This window comes from Phaethon aethereus (assembly GCF_964289735.1).
Source record: "Phaethon aethereus genome assembly, chromosome: 5".
Lineage (NCBI taxonomy): Eukaryota > Metazoa > Chordata > Aves > Phaethontiformes > Phaethontidae > Phaethon > Phaethon aethereus.
This window is the reverse complement of record NC_138579.1, coordinates 17438646-17454275: the sequence shown is the minus strand read 5'-3', so window position 1 is coordinate 17454275 and position 15630 is coordinate 17438646. Positions and strand designations below refer to the sequence as shown.

The 15630-nt window shown below is 42.7% G+C and overlaps 1 protein-coding gene across 1 annotated transcript in view; it reads right to left on the bottom strand.

The window, feature by feature from the left end:
* Positions 1 to 7219: 7219 nt before the first annotated feature.
* Positions 7220 to 15630, bottom strand: part of SYNE3 (spectrin repeat containing nuclear envelope family member 3) — a gene marked incomplete at its 3' end in the record, with an annotated part of 35468 nt that continues 27057 nt past the window's right edge. Inside the window, exon 17 of the mRNA XM_082000082.1 lies at positions 7220 to 7417. Coding sequence (XP_081856208.1) covers positions 7220 to 7417 — 198 coding nt within the window. The remainder of the gene's footprint in view (positions 7418 to 15630) is intronic.

Sequence of the window (15630 nt, the reverse complement as noted above, 5' to 3'; positions counted from 1 at the left end):
CTGATTAAGGGGCAATTTTCTGCATGCAGTAATTGGATTACACATCAAAACCTGCTCAGAGAGAAGAAGAGAAAAGGGTCTGGGCAGGCTATGAAATAGCAAGGCTTTCATTATTAATAATTGTTTGTTAAGCGACACCCTCGCACTCCCACTGCAGATGTGAATATTAGGGGCAGTCCCTGAGTCAACATGGAAGGCAGTTGAGGGCAGGACATGGCCAGGAGACTTGGAAAAGGTGGCTGGCAAGAGTCCCCTCAGATAGTCATGAAGGCTGTTTTGACATAGGTGTCAGGAACGGGCAGAGCATCCGCAGGAGGAACTGCAACAGGGGAAAAATTTCTTGACTTTCAATTTATTGAAACAGGACCAGATTTTTTGCTCTACGTATGGAGGAAGAAACGGTACTGGAAACAGTTAAGAGAAAGGTGACAGGAATGATCAAGGGTGTAAAAGAACTGGAACATGAAAAGAAGCAGAAAAGACTGGGATCCTTTACTTTAGGGGAAGACAAAGCCAAATCTTCTTTGCTCTGATACAAGAAGGAAAGAAAGCATGGTCTGGAGAGGGTAGTGCTGGTCTTTCTGCTTCCTTGGATTCAACACACAGGGGCTAAAGAAGGAAATCAAGCAACCCCCAACCGCCAAACAAAAGGTTTCTGATTCAAAACAAATTCAGGGGAATACCTTTTGCACACAACTCATAAGAAGGATATGGAACTCTCTGCTGTAAATGGCTCTGAAGCCAAAAAGCCACTAGCATTCAGTAAGGCACTGAACACTCGCCCCAAAAATCCAGAAGATTAAAGGCAACACCTGGAATGTACTTGCAAAGGAACAGAAACCCTCCTACTTCAGTTCTATAATGAATCTCTAATTCCTAAGGATTGAACACAGACCTTCATGACTATCTTTCTATCTACACTAGCATTTCCTGCATCTTTTCCTGGAGCATCAGCGCCTACCACCTACCATTCTGTCACTGGGGGTTTGATTTAGCAGTTTCTTCTGTATTTAATGACAAAAAAAAAATGCTCCCAAGGCTCAATCTCAGCTAGAGTGAATCACCCTGAGGAGAGCCTCCTTCCACAGTCAGGGATGTGAAACTGGGCAGAGCTGACAGTCACGGGCAAAATTTTGTCTGGCAGAGCAGGACAGCAAACCCTTGTTCCTGTGTCATTAGCCCTGGGTTGCTCTCATGATGCCAAATCTTGCATCAAGATACCAGGCTGCCTTTTGAAGACCTAATGTCTCCTGCTGCTTCTACTGGGATGTTACACCTTCACCTGTGCAGTTTCATCTCACCCACAGTTTACTAGGTGGAGGGTAGTTAGCTCGCAGGTACAATGAGTGAAATCTGGCAATTGTTGAAGTAGGTTAGGTAACAGAGTGCCATTTAGGCCACTGCTTGAATTGGTATATTCCTGATAGATACTCTTTTTCTTTCCAGATCGACTGATACCTCTCTGGTAGACACATATTCGTGTTTTAAATTGCATAGACAAGAGATAATAAAAAAATTAACTGTATGACAAATTATTCCATCCTGCTTTATGTTTTTTTTTTTTTTTTTGAAAATGCTACATGCATGAATCTTTGTTTTCCTTTGTTTTACCATTGAGCAATGGTGAACGTGAAATGAACACAATTCTTAAACGTATGTGTGCAAGTCAAAAAAGTCTTGTGCCTAAAGCATTCCACACAGTTACCCAAGACTTACGACTAGCCTGTTTATAACCTGGTATAACCAAGAGATAATTAAGTTTAAGCATGGCAAAAACAGTAAGATTGGTTTCTGGATGAATCATGATGTCTGTGCCAACAATGTTGTCTTTAGTATTTTATTAAACTGCTTTCTGAGAGTTGCCACTGCTGACAGATAGATTAATGCAATAAACTTGTAATGGTTCAGAACAGGTCAATGATCAGAGAACTACTAAGAATATCCTTGACAGCCCCCAGCAACTCTGGAAGAAGCTGATATAGTTCATTGGGCAAATGTGTTTTCAGCTGCAGAGTAGCAACTGATACTGTCCAACAGATAGTAAAGTTGCCAAAAGCAGTTCTTATAGCCAGTTGGGTACTTAAAGACACCTATGATGCCTGGCAAAGATATGTTTATTGGGGTATTTATACCAGCATTTCTTGAAAGGCAAAACTACTCCTCCAGTTTACTATGGTGGATAATTTAATTTCAGTCTGTAATCTTCAGTTATTCCAAAAAGTTTTGTTTGCTCTGGGAATTTCTACCATATAGCAGTTTTATTTTTTCTGCAGAAAAGAAGACAGTGTACTCTCTTGTTGACACAAGTTAAAAGAATTCCTGTATATGAACTTTTCAAATCTCTTTTTAGTGCTAATGAGATGTGTAAGCACACACATCAAAGTAAAACATTTCCTATTTAATACTGAAGAGGAGATCAGACGGAGCAAACTCCTGAGGTCCTAGAGCAACCAAAGAGAATGTACTACTTCTTCTGATGTGCAGAGGTTAGTCTGCCTACCTAGTGATGGCCATTTTTGGACACATTTCTTCTCTCTGAGGTCTTCAACTATCGCAACGACAAGGATTAGGTAGAAGTGTAAAGCCATTCTAAATTATTCAGTGATCATTAGGTGGTTTTATTAGGCTAGTAGCTTGCTTTTCAGCTCCAAGTGTTTTGAGTTTACTAAGTATCTCAGTCAGGGCAAATAAACTAGTACTTGGTAGAAATCATGACTGCTCTGGAGATTCTGTGCTAACGGGAATACAACATTTTTAATTTGTGTGCTGAAAAACTGAACATGTTTTTCATACAGAGGTTTCCGGAGAGGTCATATATAAATAATATTTAATACAATCTGAATTGCTAGCTGGAATCAGAGAAAGGGCTATTAATAGACATGTGGCACAACAGCAGTTTTCTACCTCACTGTATTGCAGTCATGGAAAATTCTTTTGAAAGCATCTGGCTAGAAAATCAATTACAATTTATAAATTAGGCTTGCTTTCACTCCAAAGGCTGGGTTTGAAGTGTGCCTTTGGGGCTGTGCAGAATTCTTACTTTAATATATGGGCACTGCAGTGTAGGATTTTGCCTTCAACACTGAAGGGTCATTAATGTGGTCAATCAAATACTGTGTCCAATAGTGCAGGCAAAAGAGCTTGGAGAGAAGCACAAGAGCTCTGCTCTCTGAACAGGCTGGGTATCTCCGTGCGGTGTAGGCTATGCGGCCTGAGCCAGATGCAAAATTCACAAGCTCAAACATATTCAATCTATTTTATAAGGTTTTAGCACTCTCTGAGAGTGGTCGGATCTGGATTAAAGTATTCCAAGCCTTCAGTTGCAGATGGTTATCTGTTTTGTGAATCCTAGGTTTTTGGCAGGAGATGCCTTAAGGCAGCAGCCCTGATCCAAAGCTGAGCTATAACACATCTCAGTTATGTATGGATGTCAGAGACGTATGAGCTGGAGATTTTATAGGCACAAAAGTGAGGGTATAACCCCCAAATCATGTGTGAGCAAACATTCAGGCATGAAGAACACTGCTTAAGGTTTTAAGGATTGATTTGGAAATGGTCTGACTTAGTTTCTGTTTTGAGGAATATGAGCTTTGTTCAGTTTCCTGAAGTTGAACTGGGCAGTTTGCTTTCATTATTCCAACTACTGACTTGATTAGTATTTACACTTCCAGGGATCAGTATCACAAACTTTTCAGAAGAAAAACAAGAGAACAAAAAAGTACATTTTGGATGTACATTTCAAGCTTACTTCTGTGATTTTTTTAAAATTCTTTCTCTCTTTGAAAAATCTCACACCTGCATTGGACAGGTGAGGCCAATGACATGGAAGAGCGAAATTGCTATGAGTGAGATGAACATCAACATCCTGTGCTTTGGATAGTTTCCAATGCAAAGAAGTAAATTCATCACTTACGTGTGATATTTAGATTACTTAAGTTAACGAGAATGGATTTGCTGAGATTTAAAGCAAAAAATTCCAAGATTACAGACAGGGGACTTATAGAATAAATTGAATGCAAACCCAGCAGTACAAGTGTGTTTCTAATTTAGTGGGTTTTTTTAAACCTGCCACAACACTGAAAAATGGAAGGTGACGATACAGTTGTTCTGTTATGGTCCTCTGTGCAGGACTTTTTTCCCCAGTTGTATACTCCTGTGGTGTCAAATGCATTTTGTGAACTCATAAAAATCACCCAGATCAGAAAGGCTGGGCAGAAATAAATCTGATGTGAGATTTCATAGTTTCATTGAAAAAACTTGCCTATCTCCCTACTGATTTTCTTTTGTGGCTCTATTATTCCTCATTATTTTTACTTTCGCACTGGCATTTTACTTTCATCACCTGGAATGGCTCAGCGAAACTCAGAGAAGTGCAATGTACCTATACCATGGCAAAGTGCATGCACAAGTACACATATACAGAACCACAGGCAGCAGGTTTTGTTACTGCCCTTCTTCCCCCGCACTTCTTTTCTGCTGGAAAATGTGAAATGGAGATGTGTGTGGTGATTAGCTGCACAGCCACGGGGTTCTTCCCTCAGGGCTGGCAGTAACTTTTAGAGGAGCATTGCGGGAACGTCCATGGCTCTTGAACAGCTAATCAGGGGAGAGAAGGAGGTATGTCCTCTGCTGTCAGAAAGAACCGTTGCAAAGAAGGAATTAATTTGCCCGATAGGACGAGAGGAAATGGCTTCAAGTTGCGCCAGGGGAGGTTTAGATTGGATATTAGGAAAAATTTCTTCACCAAGAGGGTGGTCAGGCATTGGAACAGGCTGCCCAGGGAGGTGGTGGAGTCACCATCCCTGGAAGTGTTCAAAAAACGTGTGGACGTGGCACTTCAGGACATGGTTTAGGGGACATGGTGGCGTTCGGTTAATGGTTGGACTTGATGACCTTGAAGGTCTTTTCCAACCTTAATGATCCTGTGATTATTTGATTCTGTGAATTATAGCTCCTCTCCATCTGGCTCCTTCATGACAGAAATCATAGGCCTTACAGTCCTTTGCTTCCCATTTAGATGTGAATGTCTGACTTACTGATCAGCATACATCCTCTCTCCTCACCTTTCTGCTTTCAGCCCCCCTCTGCCTGCTCTCTACATCTCTTCTGCTACCTCCTGACAGTCAGGTTTTATTCCGCATCAGTTCAGCCTCCTCCCACTCTCCTTGCACTCTGCCTGAACACCTTTGCCATCCCTGCTCTCCTTTCTCCAATTCACAGCCTTCTTTTCACTTTTAGCAGAAATTTGACGTTTTTATCCAACTCCAGCAAACACAATGCAGTTGGAAGCATTATTAGGAACACAGTGACAGAGTCCTGGTGGTGGAGGAGTCTCCCCAGAATACCGGTTGAGTCCCTGTTAGTTGCCCCATTTTAAAACTTACTGAAGAAAAGCCATTTACTATGCAGTAGTACCAGTACTGTAGCAGGGAGAAGGAACCAAAAAGATTCCGAGATTTTTCATCCTTAGAATCTGTATGTCATTTCTGCTCATCATGACTTCCTTTCTTGGGCTTTATAAATTGTTGGACTCTTCCCTATCTTTAGCTAATCCTCTTTCACATCTGCCTGTTCTCCCTCATTCTGTGCCTATAATGAGCTCCTTGCTGCTACGCCTCCCTATTCTACCCAAGTTTGCCTCTCTAGCAAAACTTTCATTGTTTTTTTAAAGAAATATGACTTCCTCCTTCAGTCCCTCAGCTACTAAATAATTTATCTGCACAACAGTTTTAATATTATTTTGGAACTAATTTGGAAAACAACACTGAATACACCATACTGATTCCCAGAAGACAAGCTCTTCCCACAACAGAGCCAGGATGGGAAAAGTAACTGTTTCCTCTGCTATTTTTTTTTTTTATTGCATGACAACTACTGTGGTTAAAAAGATGAGGCAATATGTGATAGCTCTCAGAAACGGCACAAAAATTTAGAAATTAACTTTCTCTCAGGAGTCAATTAGGTAAAACACCACTAGGAATGGTTTCATCACAGTAATGTGAGAATTGCTTTTACATTAAAAGGCAATGTTAAAACGCACATTCAAAAATTTGATAAATCAGGCTTAAGGTTAGGTAAATAAATGACAAGTTGTCATAATCTTAGAGTTTAGACTATATAGAAATCTATGCTTGACTGTATTTGACACAATCAGTTTACACCAGTTTGACAAACCATTAATATAAAAACATCCTAGGAATGAATCTTGTTTCCAGGGTGGTATTACTAAAGTACTTACAACTTTTGCTTTGCAGACACTGAGCCAGGCTGCGTTCAGGCTTTATGATCCATTACCAAACGCCTCTTCATAAAGTAAAAAACCAAAACAAAACAGAAAAATCCAGAAAAAAAACCCCCACAACCCACTGCTTTTTATAGACAAGATCACTGATACAAGGTTTTGTTCAGTGCTCAAAAACTTGTTCAGAAAATTGAGACTGATTTTAAAAGTTCTGCTATAGAGGTGTTAAAAAATATTAATTTTTTTCCAGCTTTCTTCCTACTGGATTCTACCTCTCCTGATTCAGGTAGGCTGCAGAACACAGTAATTGGAAAAGAAATCTGGTAAAAATCTGGTAAAAGTGAGAACAGCCCCGCTGCTACTGAAGTCAGTGGAAACATTGCTATTACCTTCTGCAATCCCTGCATCCAGATACTAAAAAAAACAGCTCAAGATTTCAAATAGAAATGTTCCTTGGACTGAATGTCAACCACTGTATTCAAACATGATTCTACTCTGCCTGCTCTTCAGTTTGTACTCTGGTGCATGCCCACATCGTCTCATACTTGCTCTGACTTTGGTTATAAAAAACAAGAATCTGATTTTAAAAATTATCCAAAAGTCCCACAACCAAACCATCATTCAGTATTCCTTGCTGAAAGATGGTAGAAAAATTGCAGGATTATCTCCAAACAGTGGATGAGTGGATGGCGGATGTTAGTTTGACCACAGATATGCATTTTTTGATATATATATATATGTACATACATACACATACACAATCTCTATATACACATTATAAATATTACAATAAAATATTGTAAAAATATTAAATCTGCTCAAATACCTGATTAAAGTAGACTAATCTTATGTTGCATTTATGTGACCTATCCAGTTGACATGATGGCCTTGTTAGAAGCCCTAAAATCTACAATACTTGCAATTATTAAAAACAAAGACTCTGTATTTCTGAGAGTCACCTCATGCCACGCCGAGAAGTTAGGTTGGAGGTGGACCCTCGTATCTCAGCATCAGGTTGAAGGACCGAGCAAAGTTGTTGGCCAGCGTGCAGCTGTGGGTCTCTTCTGCCAGAGGCAGGAGGAAGGCCAGAAGCAGGAGGAGCAAGAGGAGCAGTTGCAGTGGTAGTGCTGCCCAGCACACTCGACGCAGGAATGAGCATACACCTCCAGACCGCTTCTGAAAGATACAAACCAAAGAGAAACTCAGAAAAATAAAGACCTGGGGAGGTGCATTTCAAATACATCAAACTGTCAGGTAGAGGGGCAGAACCACCCATGTTGTCCTTGCCCTAGGATCCAGCCTGGGTACTTGGTACAGCGCAGCTGACTGAAGCTGGTGCTTAAATGATTTCCTTTAGCAGAATATTTCACTGTCTTCAAGAATTCACTACTGCAAACTGTTGTTTTCTAGAAGAAAAACACTGCTGGCTTTCTAGCGGAAGAAAACAATTGCTTCCAAGACCATTTTCCAATTACAAAGCGGTGGTTACAAATGCTCACACCGAAGCTGCCCACTGGTCTCCTCACAGTCAGCATACAGCACAGAAGGTCTGCGTTAGTAACTCTCCTGTCAGTAAAATGGGAGTGCTGATGCCTGGAAAAGAGGAGCCAGCCTTCTGCTCTCTCTCAGCAGAAAGGAGCTTGGTTTGCAGCTCATCCAGCTCACAGTCATGTCCCAAGCTGCAATGTGCTCTTTGGATCCTGACTTTGGGGTCCATGCGGCTGCAAGCCATAAAAAAGGCCTTGCAGTGCAGCTTGCCTCAATACCTCTTATACTTTACCATGCACATCTTAACCTTTCATGTGATGCAAGAGAACGTGAGAAAACACAACGCTGACAGCGAGAAGGACATTAAAGTCACACGTTTTGCTGAGCAGCCATGGAAGGGACACACAAAAAAGTCACACTGCAGTTTTCTTTATGCTTGTGCAAATCTAGAGTAGCTCAGTTAACCTCATGAATTTAACACGGATTAGCACAAACAGGAGAACATATCTGGGGCTACAGAATCCAGGAAAGATTAATTAAGAAGTGAGATTTCCACTGGTGGGATTATCTCCTGCCAATAAGCTGAATTACGTGTGTTTCACAAAAAAAGGCCAAGTCAACCATCTGTAAGGGAGTCCTGAAAAGGAGGGCTCAATAACCCATTAATTTCATAAAACATGGATTTATACTCAGAACATAGAAATAACACATAATGCTGCTACTGCATTAGGTATCAACCTACATCACAAAAATCAATGCAGAACATCCACTGAGGTGGGACCCACGTTTTCCACAAGAAGAAGTTAATTTGCTATTTCAAGCCACAGGCAATGTCAGTGCTGCAGCAACTTCAGGCCTCTACTGGATGCTCGACTTAGGCAATGCCTTTGTCCCACTAGAGCACTACCACAAATAGTCTGTGGGAATCATCAGCAGAGAAGGTAAGGAGGAGAATGGTGGTAGAGGAACGCAATTACCCTTGTCTATTTTTTAACGGTCTCTCTCTTACACTGCTTTCTAAATTTCTCAGTCTCTTGCAGCTCTATGTAAATGCTTACAGAATTAGTTACGAAGGCAAATATATAGCTGCAGTTACAGATCGTGAGACAGTTGTACTGTGAAATCCTTCTTCTGTTGCAGTTGGTTTGCTTCCATAAGCCAAATGGCTGATGAGATTTAATTATTGTGTCAGGCAGATGTAGAGGCAGCAGAGCAACAGCTGCTTGCTCTATCATTTTTGGCAGTATCTGAGTTGTAACTTGCTTGCTAAGGCCAGTGAAAACTCAGGTCTTTGGACACTGGAACTGCCAGTAGTTAGTGGGCAATGAAGAAATGTCAGGTTGTAAGCGAGACTCTGACTTTAAGCACCCTTAGGCAACCTCCCTGGCTACAGGTATCATTCACCCTCCAAATCAAAGCTTCACCAATCTGGCTACATCACAGGAGTCATCTGCTCCTACTGTGACCTGTTCTCAAACATGAGCCAAAGGACCAGGGGGAAGTAGCTGTACTAACTTTCCCTTCTTTAGTCCTGGAGCCCAGAGCTGAAATCCTTCATCTCGCCTGGATTTCATCAGCCTCTGGGCTGAACAAAACCTGCAGGGATTCTGTGTTTATAGTCAATGCTAAAACTGTTACGTGTAAGGGCAGCAGCTTAAAACTGTTACGCTCTTGGTCAGAGCTTTCTGGGCTTGGCTCTGTAATGCCATGAAACAACCATTCCTTGGTGGAATCAGTATAAACCAATGGACTGTCACTGGAAGCTGCTGTTTTCATCGATGTTTTCTCATTCTTAATTCACCACTGCATCCATAATATGCAGCAATATGACAAAACACATTTATTATACTGTCCCATCTATAAAGAAAAAAGCCTTTTCTAGGTTCCAGAAGCCATGGAAAAGTTTGTTTGTATGTTCTGTTGGTGGAAGATCAGATTAGAGATACTTCTGCCTTGGGACAGTTCAAACCATGCTTTTTCTTCTACCACTAAGACATAACAAAACTTAATGCTGATGTTGTTAAAGGGTAGGATCCTGTGATTGACCGTTCAATAGTTCATTATGGCTGGAAGTCTCAAAAATGTTCTCACAAACTCAAACTGGGAATTAGAAGTCCACCTCTCACTGACGCAGTTGTGAGAAGGACTGCCAGTCTTCCTAGCAGCACCTAAAACTTTTGCTTTAAAGCTGTTAATCCTTTAGTGCTGTTTTTTAAAGCTACTTCAATCTGAAACTATTCTTTCATTGCCAGACCAGCTGCAACACCTGTCTTCCTCTCCTTCTGCCTATGAACTGGTGGGAAATACTGGGCTTTTCCAGTTGTGCTTCGTCTCTGTTCTTGCCACAGCCCAGGGAGCAGGTGTCTTATGGTCGCTCAGGTTTGTCATTGGCTTCCTAAGATGACCACGCTTCCAATTAGTCACTCGTTTTTCCTATCCCAATTCTTTTACCAACCCAGCATTTGATTCAGAGCAGGTCACTGACTCTGCCCTGATCTCTAAAGCAGAGAATATTAAAGCAACTCCAAGATAAGGGATGAGATTGAAATGTTTTTTATGAAGTGCCTTGTTTTCAGATCTACTGGAAGGAGCTGTAAAATATTATTGTTTTTCAAAGCCCATCCTCCAGAAGGAATTAATGTGAAATGGCTTTATTAACAAGCTATGGTTTGCTCTCCTTGGAGCTTTCTGCAGGATATGATAGTCAGGCTAACCATAGCAGACCTTAGCGTTAGAAAAATCTGTGAAGGGACATCTGCCTGAGGGCAAAACTTCAGAGAAGTAGAAACATTTTGTCTTTATCTGCTGCTTCTCTCCCACCTGCTTGTTGGGTTTATAGGCATTTGTGTTTGATGAACTTTTGCCTTTGCTGCCCAGCTTCTCTGTTTTGTTTGATCACAGAGTAAGGTCAGAATCTTCTATTTCTGAGTCCATTTGTTGCCATGGGGATGACTCTGCTATCACAAACATGGTATTATGATGTCTCTGCAGGACTCAAGATGAGACACCCAGGAGCTGTGAGGGTTTGGTGCTTTCAGCAAATTTGCAATGATAAGCCCTTAATATATGAGGGCCCCAACCTGCACACACTGAAGTCCATGGGAGATTTACCATTAACTTCAATGTCTGCAGCAGGATTATGCACACAGACAACTAAATAAAGTCAGAATTGGGAACTACCTATTCATGGAGTTTGGCAGATGCCCTTACAAATGGATTCATTACTTATACGCCCAGGTTCTGGTGTTCCTTGAGCACATGAAACCTACATTAGTTCTGTTGCTTTGTGCTTGCTGGAACAATTGGTGATATGATTTTTTTTTTTTGGTGGTAGTACTAGAGGTGTTATAGTTAAAGGATAGAAAATTTCGAAGGGAACACAGTAACTTTTAAGAGGAGAGATGATACAGTTGGAAAAAGCAGGAAAGGTTTTGGGCACTGATTCCCTCTCTGAGTGTGAAAAAAGCAGCACTTCAATTTTACTAAGACTAAGTCAAGGTATTTGTTTAGATCTGTGCTGTAAGAGAGAGATGCTTTCAGGCTGTGGTGACCTGAGACTATGGCATCAACAGGGAATTCAGGAGGCCAAGGTTCAAACCTCTGCTCTGCTGGGCTCAAGAGTGATCAGGGCTGTATGAATCTACTTGGAGTCAGGACTACATTCCCAACCCTTTAGCACATCATTCTGGGTTAGAAAAGTACAGTCTGACACAGTTCCACCTTTGCAGAAGACAGTGTGAACATTTCATTTCCATGTGAGATCAAAGGTAGGAACCACAACCCTTGCTATGCAGTGGAATTCCCCTTCCCCAATCACTCCAGCTACTGGCATCAGTACAGCTACTACCCAGCACCCACAGTGCCTGCAGTGCGTGTGCCAGATCTAGGCTTCACAAAATATTCTGAAATCAAATCTTCCTCTGAGGAAAACTGGCAAAGCTCCAATGAAGTCAACAGAACTTTAATTTCCACCATCTTAGAATAACAGCTGGAATACCTGGGTATCGAGCCAAAGTGTCAGAGACATTTTTGAAACACACATGGAAAAGGAATAGGTTGACATTTAAAAAGAAAATATACTTTTAAAGTTCACCATCAAGGATAAATGTCCTCCCCCTTCTCCTTCAAAATACCAGGACAAGCAAGGACTGTCAAGGGGTAGATGGCTGTGTTTTGTGTAATGTTAAATGCATGCTTGTTACCAAACGAACTGCACTGGCTGTGAACATTCACATTTGTACTTGATTCATGTTGGGGCGTTTGAATGACAAGCATCGGTTTAGATCTAGGGAGTCCTCAGCACTTAAATCTGTTTGCAGTTAATAATTCCTTACCAAATGCACCGTGAAAAATCACTTGGATGGGAAATAGCAGAAAAGCACTTTAGAACTTGCTACATAATATTCCTGTGTAAGTTGCTGAAGTGTTTTACTAAAAATCAGTGCACTCCCTGGTTTGCTATTGACCACATTCCAGGATATGTGAAAACACACAGTTAATCTAGCTATTTGAGGAAGCAGAGGAATATAGCATTTTATGCCATGCTCATTAGTGAGTTTTTGCTGCTGCTTGTATGTCACCAGCATGCCTGACAAAAATCATACCTGCACCACTGAATCAGTGATCCAGCAGAGAAAAAACATTTAGTCTGGATTCATTCCTCTTACCTTAGAACATTTCACTGAGATACTATCCTGGGAAATGCACTGCTGTCTGAAAACTCCTGCTTTCCCCATGGATAAAGGGACCAATGCCCCAGTGTCTTACAGACACCACGCAGACAAAGCCACCAACAGCCATGCTGCTTCATGCCAGTGCTGTACCCTGCTCGGGTATCCTATATTCTACAGAAATCTGCGCAGATGTGTAGGTACTAAGGCAAGCATAAATAATTTCTCTTTAATATTCTCAGCCTCCAACTGCTTTCAGCTCAGGCAGTTTCCTTAGCCTGATGTAGCTTGTCCATCTAGTTAACGCTCAGTGAATCTTTCATCAAGATACTTCCAGTTTCCTGTTTAATCTATACAAGTCCTCAATATCCTTTAGCAAGGAGTTCCACAAGTCAACCTGTGGCATGAAGAACAGGCATGAAGAACAAATCCCTTGTGTTAGCTTTGAACCTGGCTCCTAGCTCTTTCTTGTGGAAGAGGTGGAGAGTCAATCCCCATGTACACTCTCTGCACCTTGCATGCTTTTGTAAACCCCCGAGTTAAATGCTCAGACAGGATGAATCCAGACCTACCTCCACAGCAGGCAGATCAGAACATAAAGGGATTAAACTACAGCAATAGGGACAAAAGAAGTACATCTTAATAGGAAGTATAGCTAGGCCTTGGAAAGGGTCACCTACACAGGTATGAATTCTACCACTTCATTATTCCTCTGAGAATAAGCAGAGCTGCCAGGAAGGCTGCAAGAGCAGCTTTACCATACATCTCTCTCATTCTGAATAGGAACATGCCATCATCAAGCATCATCTTTTTTTTTGGTAAAGCAGTTGCCTTATCAGTGATATTTTGCCTCTGAGAGGCCCAGAGTTTCTCCCACTTGAGATCCCACTGGGTACTAATTCAGTTGCCACTCACAGAGGCAGGTTATTGCCAACAAGAAGAGACCCGTTCCAGGGGGAGCACAGGCTGCTCTCTCAAACCAAAGCAAGCTGGGTTTTTACCTCAGTGTGAGATAGTTTGGAGCTGGGCTCCGCATCAGTTCTCAACTCAGCCATGAGCATCCCTCTCTAAGATAAGCAACATATTGAAAATCACAGCTGGTCTTTTCAAGAGGGAAAGCTCTTTGGGGGAGCTGGATGCTACTGTTGCCACAGAACTGAGTGTCCAACAGGCTCTTGGGCAAAGCTGTAGCTCATTCCCATACACCACAGCAGGAACTAAGAGTTGGATACTGTTGATTTGAGGTTATGTGGCCTCTGGAAAAGGACAGTGAGTTCACTGGGTTCAGAACTGTAGTCTCCTAAATGCAAACACTGCCCAGGTTAGGCAACCGGCAATGAGGAATGAGGGGCTGTGAGTCCTGTGCTTATCATTCTCCATCTCATGAAGAGCTACCAGAATGAATGTGCTGAAGGGAGGCTAACTGAGGTCACACAAGCCATTTCAGCTCTGACATTTTCTATCTTCAGATTGCTTGACTTTGCAACTGTAACATTCTTTTCAATTCTGAAGAGCGTAAGTGTATGTACGTAAATAAATAAGTATATGGGCAAATTACAGGCTTTGTTTTCTCCCTTAGTGGAGATCCTGGAGCACCCCAACACGGCTGGATGATAAGGTTGAATCTTTGGGGAAAGCTTGATTTAAAAGAAACAGAAAACAAGAAAAAGCCAGTATTTTGTACCTGAGGTTTCAGTGGTCACACATATGGCAGATATTTAAGAATTTCTGCTGCAAAGTTGCTTAGAATTAAGTACTGTGCCATAAGCTACTGTGACACAAATGGATTTATAAAGGTTAGCTTCTGTCCTTTTAGGAAAAGCATGCCACAGGGCAAGGGCTACAGCTTGATCTGTTAAAGTAGCACTGATTTCTGTAATTCTCCAGGCCTAAGCAAGCAGAAAAAGTCCCTGGTTTGGTCCCATCTTCAGCACATAAGCAGTGGAAACTACTTTCTTTTTATCTGGAAAGTGTTTGATATGTGATAAAAGTTAGGAAGCACAGTGGAAGATCAGTAATGTGGTAGGGTAGGATGGGTTGCTAAAAATATCTTAGTTCCATGTTATAAGAATATGGAAGGTCAAACTTCCAGTGAGGTAATTTTGAAGCATATTTTCATGTGTTTTCATAGCAGCAGGCAGTGAGATACACTTAAGTTTCTTATGTATCACAAGTTTTGCAAAAGGTTCAGAACAGGGTAAGCGGTTTTTAAACCAGTTGTACTAGTTGTACAGTTGTACTAGTTTTGGCTGGGATGGAGTTCGCTTTCTTCAGAGTAACTTGTATGGGGCTGTGTTTTGGATTCGTGATGAAAACAGTGTTGGTAACACACCCATGGTTTAGTTGTTGCTGAGCAGTGCTTACACAGCGTCAAGGCCTTTTCTGCTTCTCACACTGCCCCACCAGTGTGTAGGCTGGGGGGGTAGATGTTGGGAGGGGCACAGCCAGGACAGCTGACCCCACTGGCCACGGGGATATTTATTCCATACCATACGACTTTGTGCTCAGCAATAAAAACTAGGGTGAGGGAGGGGGGTATTGCCAGAGCTGCCATTGCTCAGGGACTGGCTGGGTATCTGTACTGGGTTTGCATGGCAAGGTTTTGGTAGCAGGGGGGCTGCAGGGGTGGCTTCTGTGAGAAGCTGCCAGAAGCTTCCCCTGTGTCCAACAGAGCCAATACCAGCCAACTCCAAAACAAGCCCGCTGCCGGCCAAGGCCAAGCCCATCAGTGACAGTGGTATAACACAGTTATACCCATAAGAAGGGATAACATAGTTAAGAAGGGGAAAAAAAAAACCCCAGCACAGCAACTGCAGCCAGACAGAGAACATGTGAGAGAACAGCCCTGCAGACCCCCAGCTCAGAGCAGCAGGAGGGGCAGGACGGCTCCAGGCGCGGGGGCAGAGGTTCCCCGGCAGCCCCTGGGGAAGCCCACGGTGAGGCCGGCTGTGCCCCTGCGGCCATGGAGCTCCACGGGGGAGCAGATCTCCACCCGCACCCAGGGAGGGCCCCACGCCGGAGCAGGGGGATGCCGAAGGAGGCCGTGACCCCGTGGGCAGCCCACGCTGGGGCCGGCTCCTGGCAGGGCCTGTGGCCCCGTGGGGAGAGAGAGGAGCCCCGGCTGGAGCAGGGTTGCTGGCAGGACCTGGGACCCCGTGGGGGGACCCAGGCTGGAGCAGCCTGTTCCTGAAGGATGGCACCCATGGGGGGACCCAGGCTGGAGCAGTTCGT